This window comes from Beta vulgaris, chromosome 8 (assembly GCF_026745355.1).
Source record: "Beta vulgaris subsp. vulgaris cultivar EL10 chromosome 8, EL10.2, whole genome shotgun sequence".
Lineage (NCBI taxonomy): Eukaryota > Viridiplantae > Streptophyta > Magnoliopsida > Caryophyllales > Amaranthaceae > Beta > Beta vulgaris.
In genome coordinates, this window is record NC_079209.1 from 12,971,362 (window position 1) to 12,993,369 (window position 22,008).

Here is a 22,008-nt window from a genome sequence, read left to right on the forward strand (position 1 = left end):
ACAGAAAGAAACCCAAACACATGAACCTACCACCATCCTAGGTAGTGTATACTATATACATCCTTCTGACTCTTCAAACACAAAACTAGTGAATGAACTTTTCTCTGGTAACAATTATGGGGATTGGAAGAGGTCTGTAATGCTGGTGTTATCATCTAGGAATAAGTTGTGATTTATTGATGGAAGCTTAGAAGAACCTGATGTGAATGATGCCAGTTACAAAGCATGGCATAGATGCAATGACTTAGTAACTGGATGGTTGTTGTTTTCCCTAGAAAAACACATTGCCAAAAGTGTCTGGTACTGCAAAAAGGCAAAAGATCTGTGGAAAGATCTTGGAGAAAGATTTGGGCAAGCATCAAGTGCTCAACTCTTCTCTTTACAACAGCAAATTTTTGAAATGCAACAAGGCAAAACTTCCATTTCCTTGTTCTTTTCTAATATGAAAGCCTTATAGGATGAGTTGGATGATCTAGATCCTATAGCTATGTGTACTTGTGGTGCTAACTATAGCTGTACTTTAACTAAGAAGATATTGAAGAGCCAACAAGATCAGAGGCTCGTGTTATTCCTAATGAAACTGAATGAAGATTATGTTCAAGCAAGGACAAACATACTCATGATGCAGCCTTTACCCAATCTGAGTACAGCTTATAGGCTTCTGGTGCAAGAAGAAAGACACCAAGAGGTCAGCAATGTGGTGGCTACACATGAAACTATGGCGTTTGCAGCTTATGACAAAAGAAGGTTCTATGATAAAACTACTACATCAAGAAATCAGTCCTCTTATAAGCCACAGAACCAACCTTCTTTGTCTGGAAACAAGAGGCCTTCTGTTTGGTTCTGTGATTATTGCAACAAACCTGGTCATGGCATCGACCGTTGTTACAAATTACATGGGTTACCTCCACATCTCAGTGGACACAAAGACAAGAAAGCTGCTAATCTTGTTCAAATAAACACTGAAGCTGATGATCCTAAGCCAACAGAAGCTAAGACTATATCTGTTGAACAATACAATCAACTCTTGTCTCTCTTAAGCAAACAACAGCCTCAGTCCCTGGATGTTCTTTCATCCACATCTAATGATCATGGCAATGCTTTTATGGCAGGTAAATTTTGTTTTATGTCTAGCACTGGCTTATCTTGGGTACTTGACAGTGGAGCCACTGATCACATTTGTCACAATCTGGAAATGTTTAATACTTATCATGTTGTTGAACACCTTGATAATAGTGATAATACTATCACTATCCCTGATGGGAGAAAGATACAAATCATGCATAAAGGAACCATTAATCTTTCTACAAACATCATCTTACAAGATGTTTTACATGTCCCTCATTTTCATTTCAATTTGCTTTCTATACCTAAAATTTGTCAAGATCTGAATTGTTCTGTGAGCTTCACATCTACTTCTTGTATTCTCCAGGGACCTACCTTGACCCATCCTCTGGTTCTTGGTAACTTGCAGCATGGCTTATATTGCACAAATCTTCCCCAGCAATTTAAGTCTTCCTTAAAAGATTCAAGTTCTACTGATCATATTGCTTCTACTTCTATTTCTTCTGTTAATAATTGTACTGAACAAGCCAAACTATGGCACCTCAGATCAGGTCATTTACCATTTCTTGCTCTCAAAAATGCTTGTCCTACTATTGATCTAGGAGATATCTCTTCTTGTATATGTCAGGTTTGTCCTACAGCAAGACAAACCAGACTTCCTTTTACAACCAGTTCAATAAAATCTTCTACGCATTTTCAATTGATTCATGTAGATTTGTGGGGTCCTTATAAAGTACCTACTCACAATGGTTGTTAGATGTTTGTTACTATTGTTGATGATTTTAGTAGACACACATGGATTTATATGCTCAAACATAAATCAGATGTTGTACAAATCTTACAAGATTTCTTTGCTTATGTTCACACTCAATTTAATTGTTTGATTGAATGTGTGAGGTCTGATAATGCAAAAGAAATCTTTGAAGGCAAAATGCTACATTTCTTTCTTCAAAATGGAGTCATACACCAAAAGAGTTGTGCTGAAACTCCACAACAAAATGGAGTTGTGGAGAGAAAACACAGGTATCTTTTAGAAGTTGCCAGGGCCTTATTCCAGTCTCATGTTCCACCTAGCTACTGGGGAGAATGTATTTTATGTGTTGTACACATCATCAACAGATCACCCTTGCAAGTTCTCTCACATATCTCACCATATGAAAAGCTATTTCATACCTCTCCTTCTTTAGACCATTTGAGGGTCTTTGGTTGCCTCTGCTATGTTTCTACTATTAAACAAGGTAGAACAAAATTTGATTCAAGGTCTGAGCCTTGTCTATTTCTTAGCTATCCTCCACATCAGAAGGCTTACAAACTTCTCCATTTACACACAAAGAAAATTATCATTCCAGAGATGTCAAGTTTCATGAAAAGAATTTTCCATTTCATTATTCTTCCTCTCATGTCCCATTCACTCCTATATTCTTTCCTATAGAAATATCTCCCTCTCCTCTTGCTTATGATGACATTCCAGATGTATTTTACTCTTCCCTTCCTTCATTATCTTCACCCTCACATCCATCTCTATCTCCTGATGATGTATCCCCATCTATTTCTTCATCTACTACTACTACTACTTCTAGCCCCTCTTCCATTACTCATTCACCACCTTCATCTTCTCCTATCCACATTCTTACACAGCCTCCTTCTACTAGTGTTTCATCTTCCTCTATTGATCAAACACTTACCCCTTCTCTTCCTTCTCCCAGAAGATCTACTAGAACTACTAAAATTCCATTTCACCTTCAAGACTATACCTTTTCTTTATCTAACACGTCTTCTTCTGTTAATTTATCATCTTCTGCTAATTTATCTTCTTCTGCTAATTTATCATCCCACTGGTGTAATCTTGTGCAATATTCCTCTCTTCCTAGCTCTCATCATGCTCTTGTTTCTCAAATCTCTTCTATTGTTGAACCAAGTTCTTATGTTGAGGCTGCTAAAGATCCTAATTGGATTCAGGCTATGGACAAAGAGCTTTCTGCTCTCTCTCTCTGCCAATAAAACTTGGGACGACATTGTACCTTTACCTACAGGTAAGAAGCCCATTGGATGCAAATGGGTCTATAAAGTGAAGCTAAAAGCAGATGGCACTCTTGAAAGGTATAAAGTAAGGTTGGTTGCCAAAGGAAAGGGAGGCTCATGTTCGGAGTGGACATTGGCGAGGTGAGTGCGCCAAGCCACCCTAGACACATGGTCGAGATCGGTGCGGATACCGGCAAGAATAGCAGTAACCGCACGGTGATTGGCCTCCTGAGAGGCCTGCATCTGGGCTATGGCCGCCATGACGGAGCCCATGTCGAAGGATTGAGAGGAGGAAGCTTCGGCCACCTCACTCTCAGGAATGCTGTGGTCGGGCCTCGGACCTCTCGGAATGCGTGGAATGCGCTCCGTAGGGATGGGCTCAGGGATAGCCCGTGGGATGTCATGGGAAGGGGGAACCCGCCAACGGTTTTCGCCGTTAGCGGGGAGGTCCCAGATGAAGTCGGGCCCTATAAAACAGTAAGGTCCCCCCCCCAAGCCAAATGCAGTTTTCCTTCTGGTAATCGCGCTGAAATTTCATCTGCTGCCAACTGGCACCATCCAATCTGTTGGACTGACCAACAGTAGGCACGCTTGCTTCCAAGCGAGCCAGGTCATCGTCCAATTCGTGGTAGGACGCTACCTGGGTGACCATTCCACCACAAAGGATCTCCCCAGTCATCGTAGTGCCCCCCACGAATCTCCTGCAGTCGGTGAAGGAGAAGCGCAGCAAAGTTAATTCGGGCTCTATGGTGGGCCCCGTCAGTGGCCAACCAAAGAACCAGCAACTCGTCCTTCCTCAACTGTCCTACTTCCTGTTTAGGAAAGATGGTGTAAACCAACATCCTATGGAAGTAATGGAGAGCAAGATGGATGACCTCCGACGCTTTGGACGAATTCGTCCGAAACGGAGTCGTGCCGTTGGTGATTTTGGCCCACCATTCTTGCTCATTGTATCCCTGCCAGATGGTGCCCAAAGGGGCATCACAGGGAGCTCGAGAATCCATCCCGAATGCCTCACAGAATTCGTCGAAGGAGAAGGAGAGTGCTCTAGCTTGATTAAACATACGAAATTGAATAGCTAGAGCACCCGTGCCCGGCTCCTTACTTATGCTCAACGTACTCAAGAATTCGAAAGTGAGTTGATCATAAGTAGGTGCATGGACGTCAAGAAAGTCCGATAACCCGACATTACCTGCCATCTTCCTTATCATCGATTCGATGTTAAGGTAGTTGCAGGTAGTGTAGTCATAGAACTTTGTGGGACGAAATATGCGCTCAGAAAGTTGTTGAAAAATTTGTTTATGAGAGGCATTGGGAAGTTTCACAGCATAGAGGGGAGGGGGATTAGAGCTAGACGAGGGTCCTTGTGAGGAGGACCCGGTCTTTGCTCTCTTAGACCTAGAGGAGCTTTCACCACTACTTCTTCCCACGGTGGTAAAGAGGTTTTGTTTTGCAAAAAAGGGGAAGGAGAAGTGATGATCTGCTGCAATGACACACCACAAGACGGACTCTCGACACAAAGAACACACAAAAAGAAAAATCAAACCACACAAAGAAACACACAAAAGAAAGGAAAATCAAAAAGAAGGAAAAACTAGTCCTAAGATCTACCAGCTAGCCAATCCACAATTAGTAGCAACCACAAGTTGCTAACAAGCAAAAGTATCACCACTTACAAGAGACTTTCAAGACAAATTCACCAAATCAACCACAATTGGTGCACAAGAATCAACAACACTAGAAATTCATGCAATGTAGTTCACAAAAAATCAGAACATTATGAATTTATCACAAACCACATAAAATTGCACTTGTTTACCACATCATCCAACACAAATATGAGCAAAGTTCATGAATAATCAAGAAAAATTAAGGAAAACAAGCATGCAATCTAAAAGAAAACACACTAGAGCTCCAAATTACTAGATTATTGATGAAAAAGCAAAGATTAGAAGAGAGTTACCAACATGGAGATGAAAATCACCAATTTCGAAACCCTAGAAATCAAATCCTTGCAAAACCCCCAATTTTTGTGCCCTCGAATGGTGTCGAAAGTCGCCGGAAAAGGGTCGTGGTAGGATCTAGAGAGGAGGAAGAGAGAGAAAGTGAGTGAGTGTGAGAGAAGATTTCAAAGGTATGAAGAGAAGAGGAGTGAAGGCCCGAAAATCGTGATTTCTTTTCGCCCACACTACTACAAAAAGACCTAGGAAACCGGTCGAAAATGGTCTAGGAAACCGGACTATAACACATCTCCATCTCACAGGTGTCCTAGGTTAAGAGACCGGTTATAATGCCTGGTTTCTTTGTTTATTTAGGAGACCGGTTGATAAGTAAAACCAGTCTCTTAGATAAGTGTACATATACTATGAAAAGAGGTTAGGAGACCAGTTAACATTTATAACCAGTCTCCTTGCCTCACCCTTTGAAGCCAGTTATTAACCACAACCGGTTTCTTAGGTGTATTACATTTTTTTTAATTAAAATGTTGCAATATAGAATATACATACATTATCTAGTCCTGTATTTGCGATTTCTTGTATATACGCCTTTAGAAAAAACAAATCTATAAATAACCACAATAATAATTATATTATGAAAAAAAAATTCTTCCTTGCTTTATTAATAATGTAAAAAATATTTGCTACACTTAATTTACATACAAAATCAATTTCACTAGTCAAAGTATCAATTTATTCCAATAATTAATGTCTTAAAAATAAAATTTCTATAATCTAATGATAACTACGAAAATTAAAATTCTAACTTGAGCAAATAATATGTACAATTGAAACTTGACCATTGTCTTCAATCTCCATCGTTCCGTGTTTGATTGTTTAAATATTTCACCCACGTATCTCTTAGCTCGTCAATCATCTCTCGCGAATAAGTGCTAGGAATCCAATAAAGTACTACAAATAATTACAAAAAATTATAATTAGAACTAATATATATGTATATTTTATAACTTTCATACATACAAACTCGACAAGAAAAATCAAAGCAAGAATAATCGAATTTCTAAACGATTCCTAATTTTTAAGTTTCCAGATTATGTTCTTTCAAAAAACAACAAAGTTTCCAGTTTATGAAATGTACATAGATTTAGTTATTTTAAAATAGTTTTATCGAACAGGTTTTGTTTTCACTATTTGAAAAATAAACAACAAAACCAGATGCAACCAGAAATAAGACTAACTTTTTCTTATCAATGTCCGGAATGTCACTCTTTTCAGCCTTCTCTACTACAATCACCTGCATAAATTGGTTAACTAGGTGAGAATTACTGAGTCGATTGGCAATATATAAATATAACCATAATCAGTCAACAAGTAAAGCATCTTACAAGAATTCTATCAGGATATTTCTCCCTAATGCGAGCTGCTTCTGCTCGTTTCTTTTCTGAAAAAGTAAGAAAAACTTCAATTCGCCAAACAAGAAAACAAATAGGGCTATAGCTGAGAATTTTAACATTGCTTGAAGAAGCAATCATCTTCCATCTACATTAGAAAACTTGCACCACAAAACCAATCATTTACAGCAAGGTTATCGCCTTGATAAGAGTATTATACATAAAGCAAGGTGTCAATGTGTCATACAACCAAAATGAACAAATTCCACATAATATATATAAGAAAAACTCAGTTCATCAAATGAGCAAGATGTTTAACTTCGATCGAAAATCTCATTATCTTCCCTATTCCCAAAGTTCATTAGACTTGTCAATCTAATCATCAGTACCAAATGACATATACACAGCCTCATTAATTCCCTCTATAGCGAACAAAGGACTTCACTTCAAGAATTGGGCAATTTCAAGCTAATCTTATATAGTAGTTATCTTTTTCATCACTTAACTAGAACTAACAAAACCAAATGACCCAAATTTAATCTACATTAAATCTTAGGACTAGCATTCATACGTCTGATGACTTGATGCTGCACATACACACCCAATCCCCCCCCCCCGTGCACATATCAACCACTAATACTCTACTCTCCCAATATTGATAAAGACTTGGAATATGCTCAGGTGTTCATCTACTACACTACTCGAAAGATAACACATAATGCAAACTAAAAAAACACCAATGTTACCCCAATTCTTGCAAGGAAACTCAAGGGTAAGAGAGGAGACAAATTCACACACCACCTTATCCTTCAGATTACAACATACTTTTTTTACATTGGCCAGTAAATAGATTCACAACAACCCTAAACAAATCAAACTCAATAAGCTACTTCAATTCAGTCCATCATAATCCAAAATCCAAGAAAATTAACAAAAACAATTTTTCTCAATAATGATACACAAACAATATAGGCGTTAAAAGGCAATACCCTGCCGTTGGATAAATTCAGCAGCGAAAACAGTAGCGTAGAAAGAGGCGCAACAATCAATGTAAGAAGCAATGATCCTATAAACAATAATCTGTTCATCAACAATTATAAATCCAAAATCAGAACACTCAAATTTCAATCATGAAAAACAATCGTAATGAAGAAAAAATCATTAAGTATATGACAAAAAATGCGAGAAATTGCATACGAAGAAGAAAGATGCGGCGGAGTGAAGAAGTGACGAGGTTTTGTGAGGTTTGACATTGACGACTGTTGATATATAGAATCGCTTCCAATTGACGCCGATCCACCATTTTTGTTCTTACTCTATCTCCTATATAATCTAATCTAAGAATCTAACCTATATAAACTTATAAAAGTTGGAAAGTATGAAATTAAATATAAAAAAATAAAAACTTAACAGCTTACTAGTTCGAATTAATGGAGGAAAACTCAAAACCGGGTCGGCGAAGTGCCGAAGTCGAACTTCGAAGTTCGAATTGAAGGCGTCGGCGGTCGGCGTTTCTAGTTCGTCGGCGGTTGGCGACGGTTTGAGACTACTCGGTGGTCGATTTTGACTCTTTGAGTGACTGAGATCTGGGAGGAGAGAGAATGAGATGGAGTAGAGAGGAGAGAGGAGAGAGAAAAGAGAGAGGAGCGTGAGAGTCTGAGAGGAGAGAGAAGAACGAATGTGTGCCCCTGCTTCCAACGTGTTTTTTTAGCTAATTTTTTTTTGGATACAGTTGTGGTAGTTTTTTTTTTTTAATTATTGTATTTGTTGCACCAAAAAGGAAAACAATTTTAAAAGTAAATAGGATTATGTATAGAACTTATATTACACTAGAGTATTAAATTAAAAAAATATTAAATTTTAAAATTAATATTTTTATGAAATCGGTTCAAGTTAGAAGTAGTCTCCTATATATTCACAAGAAGAAAACATACGTATAATAGTGTATTATGTTGAAAAAAAATTGAATTAAAAAAATAAAATATTTCAAGGAAACCGGTTTTACTTGGAAACAGTCTCCTATTTCACAACAACTTTTTTTATTAGTCAAATAATTAAACTTAAGAGACTGGTTTTAGATAATCAATGGTTTCCTACATTTAAGAAACGGGTTAGTAACCTCAACCGATCTCTTATAGGTAGTCTTTTTGGCCATTTTTGTAGTAGTGCCAGCCGGGTTGGTGCGGGCGCACCTCTCCCTGGTGCGGGCGCACCAATCGAAAATTTTGTTTCAAAAAACGTTTGGTGCGGGCGCACCATCAAGAGGTGCGGACGCACCAAACCTTCTGTTTTTTTGTCAAAAAATTCGAAAGATTTGGTGCGGGCGCACCTTGCAGATGTGCGGGCGCACCTTGCAGATGTGCGGGCGCACCTTAGTTTTATTCGAAATTTTTTTCCCTAGGTACGGGCGCACCGTGAGGAGGTGCGGGAGCACGAATCCTTCTGTTTCTCTTTGAAACTGCACTCGAAATCTGGTGCGGGCGCACATTGTTGAGGTGCGGGCGCACCAAATTTATTTTTCGAAATTTTTCTACAGGTGCGGGCGCACCTTCAGGAGGTGCGGGAGCACCTAATCTTTAGTTTTTTTTTTTTTTTTGCAAAAAGTTTTCGAAATATGGTGCGAGCGCACCTTGGGGAGGTGCTGGAGCACCAAGCATGTTTTTCGAAATGTTTCCTAAGGTGCGGGCGCACCTCGAGGAGGTGCGGGAGCACCTTTTCTTCTGTTTTTCTCAAAAACATCCTTAAAACATGGTGCGGAAATTCACCCTTTCCCAATTATTCCTTTCTCACTCCATTATTTTTCAGAAAAATCATATGTCTAAAAGTAGCTCTCAGATCCAGCTGATCGATCACAAGTTTAACTAACAATCAAAAGAAAAATAAACTAAAATAAAAGAAAGGAAAGAAAAGAAACGGGTTGCCTCCCGTGTAGCGCTTGTTTTAAGTCATTAGCTTGACTAAAAAGGATACATCCATCATGAGAGTCGCTCAGGTGCGTGAGCGAAGAATCAAACAACCAATGGAGCCAACAGCATGCGAATCATGGTAGAGCTTCAATCTTTGACCGTTCACCCAGAATGGACCGTTCTCACCCATAACCTCATAAGCCCCATATGGAGTAGTCTTCAACACGGAGAAGGACCCGACCACTTGACTTTAACTTTCCGGGGAAAGCTTTAGTCTTGAGTTGAACAACAAGACCTTGTCCCCAACCCGGAATTCTCGTTGTTAATCCGGTGATCGTGCCATTTCTTCGTTTGCTCTTTGTAAGTCTAGAATCTCATAGCGTCAAAACGAAGTTCTTCCAGCTCACTAGCCTTTCTTTTCGAGCTTCTCCCGCCAAGTGAAGATCCATGTTGAGCTCCTTAACTGCCCACCAAGCCTTGTGCTCTAGCTCAACCGGCAAATACATGCTTGCCATACACAAGGCGATAGGGAGTGGTGCCTATGGGTCTTGAAAGCCGTGCGAAGAGCCCAAAGGCTCATCAAGCTTCAAAGACCAATCCTTTCGTGTCCTATTGACCACTCTCTCAAGGATTTCTTAACCTCTCGATTCAAGACCTCAACTTGGCCTTGGTTTGGGGGTGATAAGGAAGACCTACTTTGTGATTCACCCCGTATTTCTTCAATAGAGCTTCTAATTGCTTTTTGGCGAAGTGTGAACCGCCATCACTGATCAACACACGGGGCACCCCAAATCGAGGGAAGATGATCTTCTTCAAGAGCTTGGTCACTACCTTATGGTCATTGGGGGAGAGGCAATGGCTTCACCCATTTGTCACGTAGTCGACCGCAACAAGAATTACATTCCCACAGGAAGGAAGAATGGCCCATAAAGTCGACTCCCCAGACATCAAAGGCTCAACCTCAAGAATGTTCTGTTGAGGCATCTCGTGTCGCTTTGTGATGCCACCACTCCTTTGACATCTATCACAAGCCACCACAAAGTCCCGGGTATCCTTTTGCAATGTTGGCCAGAACATACCACATTGGAGCACCTTAGCAACAGTTTTGCTTGCTCCACCATGCCCTCCACATGCCAAAGTATGGCAATGAGTCAAAACAGAGGTTCATTCTCAACACACCGCCTAAACACTCCATCAGCACACTTCTTAAAAAGGAGCGGGTCATCCCAGTAGAACCTCGAAACTTCTTTAAAGAACCGCTTCCTTTGTTGGGAAGTAAAACCATGAGGTTCAATCCCACAAGCCAAATAATTGCATAATCAGCGAACCATGGAACCTCATTGTTCAAATGGCGAACAATGCTTCTTCTCTCAAATCTCCTCGATAGGAATCTCCTCCAGATTATCAAGAGGGAGGCGAGAAGATGGTCAGCTACCACATTCTCCGTCCCCTTCTTCTCTTTCATCTCAAAATCAAACTCCTGAAGAAGCAACACCCACCTAATGAGCCTAGGCTTGGCATCCTTCTTACTCATCAAATACCGGACCGCAGAATGATCCGTATACACCACCGCCTTATTACATGTCAAGTAGGAACGGAACTTGTCAAAAGCAAAGACCACGGCCAACATTTCCTTCTCCGTAGTTGCATAGTTCCGTTGAGCATCATCCAGAGTCCTACTTGCATAGGCTATCACATGAAGCCTCCCTTCCTTGCGTTGCCCAAGAACAACTCCCACTGAAAAGTCACTAGCATCGCACATTAGTTCAAAAGGCAAGCTCCAATCCGGAGCTTGCACAATGGGGGCAGAAGTAAGGGCTTTTTAAGAGTTTCAAAAGCCTTAGTACAAGACTCATCAAACTAAAATCAACATCTTTTGAAGTAGATTCGTCAATGGTTTGGCTATTTGAGAGAAATCCTTGATGAAACGCGGTAAAAACCAGCATGTCCAAGGAAAGCAGAACTCCCGTCACCGAGTTCGGTGGCGGAAGCTTCTCAATAACCGAAACCTTTGCCGGATCTACTCAATACCCTTTTTCGACACTTTATGCCCAAGACAATGCCTTCCTCGACCATAAAGTGACATTTCTCCAATTCAGACAGGTTCGTCTCTTGACACCTTTTTAACACACATTCAAGATTAACCAGACATGTGTCAAAAGACGAACCACACACACTAAAGTCGTCCATGAACACTTCAATGGAATCTTCTAGCATGTCAGAGAAGATTGCTGTCATACACCTTTGAAAAGTGGATGGGGCATTACACAAACCAAAGGGCATCCTTCGATATGCAAATGTCCCATACGGACAAGTAAAGGTGGTTTTCTCTTGGTCATCCGGATGAATGGGGATTTGAAAGAATCCGGAATAACCATCGAGAAAACAGAAGTGTGAATGACGAGCAAGCCTCTCCAACATTTGGTCAATGAAGGGAAGGGGGAAATGATCTTTTCGGGTGGATTTGTTCAGTTTTCTGTAATCAATACAGACTCTCCACCCAGTGACGATCCTAGTTGAGATTGTTTCTCCTTTCTCATTCTCAACTATAGTCATGCCTCTGTTTTTTGGAACCACGTGAATCGGGCTCACCCACTTGCTATCTAAGATAGCATAGATGATTCCCACGTCAGCAATTTCAAGATCTCCTTTTTCACAACCTCTTTGAGGTTGGGATTGAGCCTTCTCTGATGCTCGATGGAGGAGGCATTACTATCGATGAGATGGATACGATGCATAGCAAGAGAAGGGCTTATCCCCTTAAGGTCATCAATCGAATACCCAATGACATCTTTATATTTTTGCAAAATTCCAATCAGTTTGATATAGAAATGTCATCAAGACTCGAATTGACAATAACAGGATAAGTACATGCATCATCAAGAAAAACATATCTAAGAGAGGAGGGAAGGGGTTTGAACTCTACCTTGGGAGGAGGCTTAGAACACTCCTCTTTATCAGTGGATGATGTAGCTAGAACCTCAAACGCCTCATTTCTTTTCCTCTTCCATGTCCAAGCTAAGGGTGTCGGTAAAGTAGCACTACAATCGTCCCCAGAATTATCCACACTCATGGGTCCTCTACCTCATCTTCACTAGGCTTACCCGGCAAATTCTCTCCATCATAGGTCTCTTCATGGTCTTAGAGAACTCAAACACCACCCGCTCATTAGCTACCTCAACCGTGATTGTGTCGTTTTTGCAGTTTATCACGGCACCCAAAGTCTTTAGAGCTTCTCTTCCCAGAATAAGAGGAGTCTCAGGATCTTCCTCCATATCCATCACCACAAAGTCGCATGGTACAAACACATGCCCAACTTGAATCGGTATATCCTCCAACTCACACAAGGGACTCTCACAGTGCGGTCCGCCAATTGAATCGTTTTGCGCGTAGGATGAAGAGGAAATTTCAGGTGCTTTGCAATAGAAAGGGGCATCAAATTGACACTTGCTCCAGATCGGCCAGTGCACCCTTAGGCTCTAATCACCTATCTTCACCGGCAAGGTGAAACTCCCGGGATCTCTTTGCTTCTTGGGCATAGTTCGTTGCACAAGAGCACTCACTTGGTAAGGTAGGGAGATAAGCTCATCTTCAAGTTTTCGTTATTGGAGAGGATCTCTTTCAAGAATTAGCATAAGCTGGCATTTGAGACATAGCCTCAAGGAATGGATGTTGATTTGCAGGCTCTTCATCACATTAGAAATTTAGTGAACTTGTCACTCAACTTTCTCTCTACCAACCTATGAGGATAGGGAACCGGAGGCACATAGATTGGTTGGTGGAGGTGATGGCAATGGGTTTTTGTCACCAACTTGAACATGTGACTCATCTTTCTCCCCAACGTCCTCTTTCTCAGTTTCCTCAGCTTCATCCTCCTTCTCAACAACCTCAACTTCTTTATCCGTCTCTAACTCCCCATTAGGCATCTTAGGACCCGCATAACTTGTTCCCGACCTCAAATGAATGGCTTTGGCTTGATGGAGGTTGGGGTTAGGAATGGGTTGGCCGGAAGTTGATTTGTGGGGGTGAGGGATTTTCTCAGCTACTTGGGCAATTTGGGTTTCAAGCATTTTGTTGTGGGCTTGTAGCTCTTGAAACCTTTGCTCATGGTTTTGGAGAATTTGGTTCATGGATTGGAGTTGTTGGAGAATTTGGAGAGAGGTTGGATCGGAAGATGGTGTAGGTTCGGGATTTTGTTTGGGAGAATGGAAGATTGGAGGGAGGTTTTGGGTTGTTGGTCCTTTGATGTGGAGCTTGGTAGTGTTTGGACCCTTGTGAGGAGGAACCACCTTGGTTATAGTTTTGGTTTTGGTTATACCCTTGCGCAAACCCTTGGTTGTGAGCTTGGTTGTACCCTTGTTGAGGTTGGTTGAATCCTTGGGTGTAGTTTTGTTGAGGTTGTCTCCAACCTCCTTGTTGATTGTTCCTATACCCTTGGTTTCCTTGATATCCATCTCCTCTTGAATTATTGCCGCCACATGCTCCGAATGGGTACCTCCACAATAAGAAGTATCATGGTTAGTACCACCACAAATATCACAAGAAAAAGAGTTTACCTGTGAAGGAGTAGACGATGCAAGATTGATCTTGGAGAGCTTCTTGTCGAGTTGGTCCATCTTGGCTTGAATTTGATCCATGGGGTCAATTTCAAACTTTCCGCTCTTCTTAGGTTGAGCACCTCTTCGTCTTCCACCCCATGAGTAGTTCTTGATCACTTCCTCAATTGTGGACTCAAGTTGTTCTTGCGGGATCTTAGATAGTTGACCTCCCGCTCCAGCATCAAGGTTGGCCCGTGAAATCGGATCAAGACCATCATAGAAAATCGCATGAGTAGATTCTTGTTGAACTCATGGTGTGGGCATGAACGGATCATCTCCTTGAACCGCTCCCAAGCTTCGGCAAGTGTCTCATCGTTCTCTTGCTCAAATGAGGAGATCTTCCTCCTTATGTCCGCAGTCTTCCACTCCGGGAAGTATTTCTTCAAGAAGGCCATTGTGACTTCTTCCCATGTAGTGAGGGAATTAGCAGGCAAGCTCTTGAGCCATGACTTTGCTTTTCCGGTAAGAGAGGACCGGAACAAGTGCATCTTGATGTAGTCAGGAGAGACATCATTAGTTGTTATCATGGCACAGATCTCAAGAAACCTGTCGAGATGGTCTAGAGGATCTTCATCTGACCCCCCACAAAACTGCTCTGCTTTCACCATCCGAGTATACTGAGGGTGAATGCTGAAATTTGTAGTGGTGGTGGGAGTCGAATTCCACCTTGAAGAACATAGGAACCCGGATTTCCGAAATCCCTAAACAGTTGTGGATTTGCTTCACCCATTTCTGATTCAACTTCACTTGATGTACTTGAGATTGGTGAAGAAGGCTCGGAACCCAAAGTCAAATTTTCCAAATTCTTCCGAAGCTTTCGCAATGTACGGTCGATTTAGATCTAGAGGCAATGTGGGTGAACCGTGAGTTCTTCTTCTCATGTAACACAACAAAGCTAAGCAGAGGATTAGCAAATAACAACCACAGTAAAAAAGAAAATAAAAGGAAAATCAACTAAGCAAACTAAACTAAAATATACTTCAATCAATAGCACAATTTCCCCGGCAACGGCGCCATTTTGATAAGAGGTTTTTAGTGTGTCGTTAAGGCACTAAGAACCGCTTTCCAAAAATATTATATAGTCCTAACAAGCAATTACTAAGGAATAGTAAGGGCAAGTCAAGGGTCGATCCACAGGGAAAAGGGATTGTTAAAGACTATCAAGTCTAGACTACCTAATTGAAAGGTATTTGGGGGTTTGAAAAAGGTTTTTGTAACAACTAAGACTAACTAATAACAAGAACAAGCAAATAACACGAGTTTAAATAACAGATAAAAGACACTAGAGTTAAGGTTACTAGTATGAATAAGAACGGATGATGATTGTTAATGCGATTGTGAAGCAAAGAGACGATTATGCAAGGTTTAGTTCCCTCTAAAATACTCGAGTCCTCTCTCGAATGGTCCTCAAGAGTAATCTTAATCATCAACTAAATCCTCTCTCGAATGGTCTTTAGTTAATTGATTAAGAGATTCAATAAGTTTGGAAAATCCCTAATGAAGGATCCCCTTAATTTCCATTTGAAATTAAGTTGATTCTTGGGGATGATAAAAGAGTTCAAAATTCGATTTAAGAACATTTGAAATCAAAATACCAAAGTAAATGTGATCAATATCTATCCTAAGGTCTCAAAACACCAAGATAATGCATAACTTCTCCATACATCACAATCACATCAACATCATATTTAAAACCCTAATTCATACTTTCACCCTAACCCTAGATTATGAAATTCACTAATCATGGAGTTAAAGCAATTAAACAATGAATCTATGACTAATCTAAGGCTAAACATGATTAAGTAATGATTAAACTAATGTAAATCGCAATTATGAACTAAGAGAATAAAGATCTTAAATAAACAAAAGCAAGAACAAAGACGAAAGAATGAAATAAAAACTAAAACTTTGAATTGAATTGAATGAAAAGTACCTTGAATGTCAATCGAATCACAAACTATGATCACTAATCTCAATTATCAATGGAAACTAGAGTATTTTCTCTCTAATACAAAACCCTAAAATATTCTCTGAAAACTAGAATGAAAGCGTCACTCCAAAACTACCAAAGAAAAAGGGGTTTAATGATCGATTTTCTATTCCGGAACGCATGGTGCGGGCGCACCAAAAGGAGGTGCGAGCGCACCATGCTCAGGTGCGGGCGCACCGGACCTCAGGTGCAGGCGCACCTGAGTCTTCTGTCTCACTCTGAATTCCTTCGTCAAGATGTGCGAGCGCACAAGTAGTTGGTGCGGGCGCACCAGACGCAGGTGCGGGCGCACCTTGTGCTGGGTGCGGGCGCACCGAAGTCGTCTGTAATATGTCTCATAATAAGTCGATGGTGCGGGCGCACCAGCAGTGCGGGCGCACCATCGTGTGCGGGGGAGCTCTAGGCGCACCTCATGCTCCCTCTCATCCTCTAGCTCGTTCCCTTGTGCCATGTCTCGCATTACTCGACCCCGAAAAGGGTCATACCTGCAATAAAAATACGAGTAAACATGGTGAAAGCATATGCGCTAGAAATTCGATCAAAATAGATCGAAAATCTAGCAAAATGTCACTATGATCAAGTATGATCAAGTGAATGAAATAGAAGGGAAAAGTGAGGAGAAAGAAGGAAGAAAAGGAGAAAAATGGAGCTAAAACAAGCCAAAAGAAAGTCATAAAGTGCGTTAGAAACGCACTTATCAAATATGTTCTAAAAACAAAAAGTTAAGTATGTTGTAGGAAGTATTATGTATGTTATAAAAAGTGTTGCGTATGTTCTAAACATAAATTTTTTCTCACATATGATATATGTTCTCACATAAGGACTCATTTTCGCTGAACTCTAATTAGAGAAGTGATATATTATAAATTTGTTCTTCCTGTTGAATTTGTATCCGAATTGAACACCAAATAAACGCCATGGCTGATTAGAGAAGTGATTTAATAAGTCAGGAATCTAGGATAGTCGTGACCTTGTCTTGGCTGATTATGTGAATATGTTATTGAAAAGATTCATTTTGTTGGTTTAAGATTTTCCTTTTTATTTTTTATTTTTCTTTGGTTTATTCTTTATTTAAAAATTTATATCTTCTAAAATTTATTGTTTGTGTTCCAAAAAATATTCTATATGTTTTATAAAATAGTGTATATGTTCTAAAATTTTCCTTGAAATCATTTAAAACATACTTGAAGTAATTCGAAACATAATTTAGATAATTTAGAACATACTTAAAATAATTCAAAATGCACTAGAAGTAATTCAGAATATACTTGAAATAATTTGGTACATAAGCTTGAAAATTCAGAACATGTGTATTATATGTATGTATTGATTGGATTTTTACATTCTAAAAAGATGGGTTCATGTTCTAAAACTCATAAATTCTAAAAAGTGTTGCGTTGCGTACGTTCTCAAAAGTGTTGAATATGTTTTAAAAACAAAAGGTTAAGTATATTCTAAAAAGTGTTGCACATGTTCTAAAAGGTATTGCGTATGTTCTAAACAAAAGGTCACCAAAGACCAAGCAGGTCAGCAAACTTAATATCATTCATAAATAAATCATACTTGAGATTAATATGGAAAGACACCCTAAATTTTGGGATTGTTGGTACAATTTTTTCTAGTTATTTTTTTGTTTACTAATGACATTTTACATTGTAGATGTTGATCCGGACAAACGAATCAAGATCTCGGGATTCTCAAGATTGGACCGGTCTAGACAAATATTTTTGATCTATTCCTCGGTCCAATGAAAATGATAATTTGATCCCCAAGTCTATGATCCCGATTTGTTGCTGAGCTAGCTAGATTTTAATTGTCGCAATTCCAATATTGGCAATATATAAACCTAGCACATTTGGTCAAATTTGAACAACTCCCTAACCACAAGCTAGCTGATGAAAACATATATTAGTTATGGCAATTGATTCTCGAGACACCAAATGGCCAACAACATTAAATATGTTGTAACTATCTAGCTGATGCAATAAACAACGAAGACTTAAAGAATAATTAACTGAAGAATTTAATATTGTTCACTAATAATGTGTTAGAGTCCACACAGCAAGGAGAACAAATTTTATTAAGTTTCGGAAGGAGAGAGTACAAATTACATAATATACTGGGAGAAGTTAGATAATAAGCTTTATATTGTATCCTACTAATTAATCTAAATAGATGGACCTAAAATTAAAACTAAAACAGACTCGATATATTAAACAAAATAAATCGAAAACACCCATGTATGGAGTCAAGGTGTGTTTGAAAGCATATGACTTTCAAAGCAGGCCATGCACCTCCTAATTACATGGAGCGAGTTATTAAAAGCATGGGACCTTGAATTAAGGCGAGAATAAGATTATAGAGCTGCCATAGATTAAAAAAAAAAAAGGGATAAAAGCTAAGCATTGAATTTTGTATGAAGTATAAAGGCATATTAGCATGTCCAAGAACTGTGGAAATCTATTATCTATTAAAGACGAATGATGCATAATGCATTTGCTATCCTTTTCATCCAATAAACAATTTGGGGAACGTACATATCTTCTAGAACCATTTTTTTTTTCCATTTAAAAAGAATTGCTTCAGTGGAAGAGGAAAAAATAAACAAAGCAATTATGTTTCTACTTTCTACGAATCAGGGTTGAACAAGCCAATTAAATAGTTGAATTCTATTGTTCATCGTAGACTTGGAATTCGGAAACATGACAATTGGAGCTGACAGCAAATAAGTCAAATTTCAAATTCTTTTGATCAAATTATGGATCTAAGCGTGATACTTGTTTGTAATATAGTGGATATTGAATAAATTATCCCATCAAAATTATCCAGTAATATTCCGGGCAGTTTCCAGCTCATTTACATTTTACAGTTTCTATCATTTCAAAGCTGTATTATGTGGACTTTCCATTGTAAGGCAACCTTTAGTCCGATATCGATAAGCTTGTAGAGGTACATGTAACTACCTTAATGGGAATAATGATTGCTTAATTGCTCATTTGAATCATAATTAGGTTAATTTTAGTATTGAAAAACTAAATTTTTTTTTTTATCTAAGCATGTGGGTTGTGTGGAGCGCCTGTTTGCGAAAAACTATTATAAAACCAGTTTTTTTCGCAGGTGATGCCTCGGGTAAGTTATAATAAATAAATATGTTGTAATTTTTAATTTCATAATTTATTTTTCGTATTTTTTGTCCATTATCAAATTGAGAATTCTCGTCACGACGTGATAAGTAAAAAAAAAAAATTAAAAGTTTTGAGTTTGAAAACAATACTCTTGCAAGTTACGTAATAAGAGTGTTACAGATGTAGCTCCTCCAGTTTTTTTAAATGTTACATTTTCCTTAAAGGGTTGTTTCTTTTTAATTGCTACATTTTCTTTATTTGGGGTACTTGACCCACCATAAAGTAATAAATTTATATTTGTTCTTCTCTTTTTCCATCCAAAAATACTACACAGGAAAAATTTACCAATTAATTTGTTTTGCATAAAGAACTACCTATTTACAAAAAAAAAAAACCCATCGACGCCATGTTGAAATTGTGATAAAAATAGTCTATTTTTTTTATAATCTATGTATTTCTTATTTGCTATTTTTGCAAATTGAGGTTTTCCACTTTTTCTCATTATTTTATATTTGGATCAAAAAGTACACTTCAAAAAGGTTGAACTTGACAATGCATAAATTGTTGTGCATGCAACAATGTAGCAACAAAAAAACAGAGCGAGTACATACGTGTTAAGTCTTTTTAGTTAACTAACTATAATTATTACAACGCTTTGTCATATTTTATTTGGAACATTAAACAACAAAGTCATAGTGAATTGATGGTTAAACTCTTATTTTTCATTTCAAAGGTCATGTGTTCGATACCTTGCACATACACATTTTTTTTTAAAAGTCAGGAGTATATATGAACATAAAGTAGAAATTTGAGGAGAGTGCCATGTGACACATAGTCTTTTTTTCGCACGCCTTTTAATATATTTGTATAGATATGCATAGACAAAGAGAAAGAGAAAAACTATTTGTTTATATACATCTTCGTTGTAACTAATGAATCACTTTCTTTCACACGCCTTTTTAATATATTTGTATAGATATGCATAGACAAAGAGAAAGAGAAAAACTATTTGCTTATATATATCTTCATTGTAGCTAGTGGATCTAGTATCAAGACACATGATAATGAAAAATGGAAAGGATGGTAAGTCATTTCATCTTCTACCCATTAAGTTATGAGAGGCTTCCCCTCAAAAAAAAAAAAAAAAAAAAAGTTATGAGAGGCTTTATTAGTTATACTAGGTTTCATGCGAGAGCCAATGTAGTTTATATTAACAAATTTTTTTAAAAAGTATCAAGGCACATATTGGTATTATTTGGCAATTAGTGGATAGTTGTTAGTTATATTAGTTGTTTTGACTAGCTATTTGTATCAACTGTTTGTATAAAGGTGTTTGGAAAGTAGTTGATATCTGACTGCTACATAATTGTGTAAAACGACCAACAAAGAGATATGCATAATATGTTGTTGTATCTTTTATTATTTATTAATGTACTTCTCAACAACTTTAGAACATAAATTTAATTAATCTACTTATTCCTAAACCTCTAATGTCAAAAATCTCCTCACCCCATTTTTTTTTAAAATAGCTTTTTGGGCTTAATAATCTACTTGAAACCTCTCTTTATCAAATAATCAAATTTAGAGAATTGACTAGCCAAATCCTCTAATATAAATTCAAACCTCTAATTTCGCCTCAAACCTCTCTTTACCAAACAAGGCTATTGTATTTGATAGTAGATGTTTTGCACAACAAATGCATTTTATACAATATGTTTAGTTGGCTAGAATCTCAAAAAAGAAACTTTGTAAATGAATGGCTCTGTTTGGCAACTAGCGAATGGTTGTTAGTTGTTAGCTGATTGTATTAGTTGATACCTAATAGCTTATTGTATGAGCTGATAACTGATTGTATTAGCTGATAGCTGATTGTATTAGCTGAATTGACTAGCGGTTTGTATTAGATTTTTGTATAAAGGTGTTTGGTAAGTAGCTGATAGTTGATTGTTACATAATTGTGTAAAATGACCAACAAAGACATGTACATAATATGTTGTTATACCTTTTATTATTTTATTAATGTAATTTTCAATAACTTTAGGACATAAATGTAATTGATCCACTTATTCCCAAACCTCTAATGTCATAAATCTCATCATTCTAGCTTTTTAAAAAAGAACTTTTTGGGATCGATAAAGCTAATTGGGACCTCTATTTACCGAATACTCAAATCAGAGGATTGACTAGTCGAATCCTATAATATAAGTTCAAATCTCTAATTTTTCCCTAAACTTCTCTTTAACAAACAAGGCTAGCATTTTTTTTGGTGATATGAGGTGACTAAACATATTTGTATTTCTTACATCCGTTGTATATAACTATTTGTGATCTATCTTCTCTTTCTCTCTCCTATGTATCGTCGTTCATGGAGTTTTAGTTCTTCAAAGTTTTAGTTCGATTATTTGCGGATTCCACACTATTTTTTTCAGAAATTGTGTTGGTTACTATGATACAACAGAGAGTCACTATGATATATAGCAGAGGACTGTGTTGGTTACTATGATACAACAGAGGGTCACTATGATATATAACAGAGGGTTGTGTTGGTTACTATGATACAGCAGAGGGTCACTATGGTATATAGCAGAGGGTTGTGTTGGTTACTATGATACAGCAGAGGGTCACTATGATATATAGCAGAGGGTTGTGTTGGTTACTATGATACAGCAGAGGGTCACTATGATATAGCAGAGGGTCACCATGATATGAAAATAGTAAATATTTTTTTTTTCTTGACTAATTTCTTTAAACGTGTGATAGATGGGTTATTATGATATAATACATGGTCACTATGATATTTTCTCATAGTTTTGCAGGCTTAGTTGCTCAATGTCGTTTTCTTGATTCTCTTGGTAACCTACAGATGAGATTCATTCTCACATAAAAAAGTGTTCTCACATAGGGACCTATTATGTATAGGGTTGGGATCCGGTGAGAATAGGTCCCTATGTGA

At 38.2% G+C, this 22,008-nt stretch overlaps 1 protein-coding gene and 1 non-coding gene across 2 annotated transcripts; both read left to right on the forward strand.

The window, feature by feature from the left end:
* Positions 1-487: 487 nt before the first annotated feature.
* Positions 488-3,066, forward strand: LOC104883100 (uncharacterized). Its single transcript, XM_010667553.1, has 2 exons — positions 488-1,693; positions 2,350-3,066. Exons 1-2 carry the CDS (start codon positions 488-490, stop codon positions 3,064-3,066), a joined length of 1,923 nt encoding a protein of 640 aa, XP_010665855.1.
* Positions 3,067-14,186: 11,120 nt separating this feature from the next.
* Positions 14,187-14,293, forward strand: LOC125493066 (small nucleolar RNA R71). The gene has a single exon (XR_007269447.2). It is a non-coding gene; the product is annotated as a small nucleolar RNA R71 (small nucleolar RNA).
* The last annotated feature ends 7,715 nt before the right edge of the window (positions 14,294-22,008 follow it).